The sequence below is a fragment of the Helianthus annuus genome, chromosome 11 (assembly GCF_002127325.2).
Source record: "Helianthus annuus cultivar XRQ/B chromosome 11, HanXRQr2.0-SUNRISE, whole genome shotgun sequence".
Taxonomy (NCBI): Eukaryota; Viridiplantae; Streptophyta; class Magnoliopsida; order Asterales; family Asteraceae; genus Helianthus; species Helianthus annuus.
In genome coordinates, this window is record NC_035443.2 from 117,452,344 (window position 1) to 117,456,482 (window position 4,139).

General features: G+C 37.4%; 1 protein-coding gene across 1 annotated transcript; it reads right to left on the reverse strand.

Annotated features, from left to right (window-relative positions):
* Positions 1 to 200: 200 nt before the first annotated feature.
* On the reverse strand, positions 201 to 1,301 carry LOC110893562. Its single transcript, XM_022140665.1, has one exon. The coding sequence runs from the start codon at positions 1,299 to 1,301 to the stop codon at positions 201 to 203; it is 1,101 nt and encodes a 366-aa protein (XP_021996357.1).
* Positions 1,302 to 4,139: the final 2,838 nt, after the last annotated feature.

Here is a 4,139-nt window from a genome sequence, read left to right on the forward strand (position 1 = left end):
AACGGATAATGGACTATGTTCAAACTGGATAATCTTAATAAACATCAGAGATAACGTCGCCTCTCAAGGAGTTAGATGTAATTAATGGGTACCCTAAAGTAGTGGGCCTAGTTATCAAGCACTTAGCAAGTAGAAGTGATATCACATATTGATGCAAGAGTGTCAGCTAGAGCATGCATTTCACGTTAACTAATATGCAATTAACCGAAAATCATACCTGGGGTATTAGTTGCATCATTAGCAGCAAGTCTGGCATTTCCCCTAGTATTAGCTCTAGGGTTAAACTTAGGGCACTCTTTAACCAGGTGAGCTGCATCTCCACAATTGAAACAGGGACGTTCAGCTCGGCGACAAACCCCGCTATGAGGTTTCCCACAAGTGGCACAAGGAGGGTCACGATATTGTTGCAGGTTTTGTTTGTCTTGTTGTATTTGATTGTCGTAATTCCTGTCAGAACGGTGCCTACGGTCTCGAGATTGATCATTGCCACCTTGAAAAGAAGAATTACTCTGGTTATCTTCCTTTGGTCGCTTACGATTATCATCCAACGTCCACTGGCGATGCTTCTTATCATTATCCAAGTTTTTGACCGCATCAACAATTTCATTAATATCAGTGAAACGAAGATTCAGAATAAACTTCCTATCACGGTCACATATAGCCCACTTGAAAGTGTTGGTTTGCTGCTCTAGCGTACCTGCAGACGGACCTACAAAATTGACCAAACGACATAAACGAGTTTTAAACTCCATAATAGGCTCATCGTCCCCCTGCATGATAGAGGAATACTCTCTTAGATATTCACTACGGTCAGCATCAGTGAAATACTGTTGATAGAACAATGTGCGAAACTCATTCCAAGGAAGTGTGGTTGCATAATTATCTCCTCCACGAGCATTCTTCAAAGTCTTCCACCACCTATGAGCATCGTCCTCCAATTTGTAACTAGCAAGCCTGACCTTGAATTCGTCACTCACACCCAACACTTCAAAATTTTTCTCGATATGAGCAATCCAGTTTTCCGCCTCAACCGGGGTGGTAGCAGTACTAAACGATTTTAGCTTTAGCCTTTGGAAGCGATCAAGCCAATCATGAATGGCAACAGGAGGGTTAACATTACCGCCATGAGGGCCGTTATTGTTATTACCCCCTGGAGGTCCGTTGTTATTTGGCTGAAGCTGTCGCAATAAGTTAGGGATTAAACCCGCGATAGCTGTATTAACAGCATTAGCAATGAGGGTCTCAATGGGAATGTCGTCATCCTCATTACGGTGCGTGTTCACAATTCTTCTAGGAGGCATCTGAAAAAGAAGATGTGTGAGACAAGAAAATTTCAAAGTGACGGGGAAGATGGAAGAGAGAGATCCTAACCCGACGTCTACCCATTACCTTACATGTTTAATTATTAATGTTTAAGTTTTCTACAGGAATGAGCCTGGGCTCTGATACCATAACTGTAACACCCCAACCCGGATAGGGATGACGTGTCACTATTACAGATATCAAAAACCAAACATAATCCATTTAATGAAGAAAAGTTGAGTTCGAAAGATAAACAAAAGTCTTAAAACAGACCAAGAAATCCTACGTCTTAATTAATTTGAATACTGAAATAAACAAATTCTTTATTCTTGAACCACATTTTACTCTCATCATCACTGGTTCCCCAAGTTCCCCTGATTACCTGACAACAAAAAAGACAACACAACAAAGAAAACTACGGCTGAGCCAAAGGTTGCTCAGTAACAGAGAAATCAACAGTACAATTAAAGAACATACATAAAGAAAAAAATATGAAATTCAAACAGACTTTATTTCAGATCAGAAACCAAACTTCTACGGAAACAAAACTGAACAGAGTCCGAGGTATAACCCAATATTTGACTGGAACATAAACGAACACATATCGAAACATATCATGGCAAAATCAGAAACATATCAAACATATATAGATGTCACACTACATGACTACAGTTAAAAATAAATTAAGTCGCGTCATACGGAAGCCCCCACGAGCCTAAACAACCAAACAGGTACACAGCTAGCTAGTCCATGCACCTATGAGACAGTGAGTGCGGTGTGCACCCATTGTTCCATCTCCACAAACCAAACCAAACCAAACCAAACCAAACCAAACCAAACCGAACCGAACCAAACCAAACCAAACATGCTCGGGTGACAGAGTACAAAAATTAAAGCTAACGAGAACGTGCAACACTGATTACAATTACAAAGGTATAGTGAATGCTAAAACCAACTTATCAGATGTATGATACGAATATGGGACAACAAACGGAAACAGAAAAATCCGTACTATAAAGTAACGAACATGAAAATAAAAATGTACTAACATGAGAGAACCAAAGAATACGTACCAAAGAGTGACCAAGATAACAAATAAAAATACTACGATGTCAAAAACGAGAATTTGTACCTTGTTAGCAAGCAAAATCAAATCGTCTTAAATCTAGTCATCCACAATAGCCAAAGACCTATAGTCCCGTTATAACCCAAATCAGTTTTATGAACATTATTTGATTAGGTTGTTAAGGAATTTCCGGCGACCAAAGGTTTTAGGGATCTTTATTTATTATGTACTCTTGAGCTTAAACATTTTATTATCTTATAATACAAAACTTATGTCAATTGTCATTTAGTTGCTAACATTTATTATGATTATATTTTCCTCTTTATTATTATAAAACAAAGTAAACAAATATGTACAGTAGGTAGGTGGTTATCATGCTAGAGATACTAAAAGAAAAACTAATAGAAAATCATTTCCAAATGCTACTGTACATGTACATTTACGTGGTTTGGTATAGTGGGTTTTCAAAATTTTGACCTCATGTATTTGATGTTGTGAAGACCAGGCCCAGCGATCTCCATTCTTAAACTGAAGTTACAGATTATATTTTCTTCTATTTATAAAAATACGATATTTAAGCGTTTGATAAAATAACATATTGGTATTAGTCCTACATCAAAACAAGGCGAAGAAGATGATGATTACTTGATACCTGATCGAGATCGGAGAATTACAACGACGGGACCGGTGGCGTCAAACGGAGGTAACCGGAGACACACAATAAGCGCTTCGGACGGTCGCGCGGAATGGAACTAAGGTGAGCGGCAGTATGGGGAAATCCGAATCAGAACTGTTACGATAGTCGGAATCAATTAATAATATACGAACTAGATTCCTAAAAATATAACGGTTGGTTTACCGGAACAAGATTACCAACTCTAAAATAAAATTGGCACTGAAACCGAATTGAAAAGAAAGACGCAATCGCATTCGGTACCTGAATCGTTAGTCAAAAGGGCGGCGGTTGTCACAACGGAGTGCAACGATGAGCTTCCGATGGCTGTATGGCTGATCGAAAGAGGATGTTCGATAGAATATTAACGTCGAACAAGTATTCAAAACGAGAATTAAACGAGGAAAAAAAGATCAGAAAGTTATACCGAATACATAGAAAGAACACGAGTTCCGATTGTTCCCGGTGACGTTTTCGAGTTCCAACGTAAACTCCGGTGTGTTCCGTGGCTCCGGTGAAATCCCGACTACGGAGAAGGTGCTTATGGTTTGGAAAGAGGTTGTGGCTGAGTGGTTATGTCGAAATGGCCTGGTATAACTATTATATCATTGTTTCAATCTTGTTTTGGAAATCCGAAAACTTCCGAAATAGATAAAGGTGTCAGTTGGTGCATTTTATTTGAAATGGAGACTAGGTTCTTGATTCATTCAAAAATGGGAACCATAGCAAAAATTAGGAAGGGTTGAAAGAAAAAAAAAATTACTGTCACTTGTTTTTGGGCGGCAAATTTGGTTCTTCAACATCAAGTGTCTCATTTACATGAAAGGTTTCAAAATATTATAGTTTGACCCCCTTAACTAATATAACTTAACTAACTTGGTTATTAACTTAGTTTAACCTTAAAACTCATTCTAACAAACTAACTAGATTATATATATAAATTTTAAATTAATTAAATTGATTGATTAACTAAATAAATAAACAACTATATTGAAAATTAAAAGAAAAAAATATCTTTCAACAATTATTTATTTCGCAAATTCATTTAATTCATCCACCATTTTATTTAACCGTCAAATTTAAAATACAACCATTTTT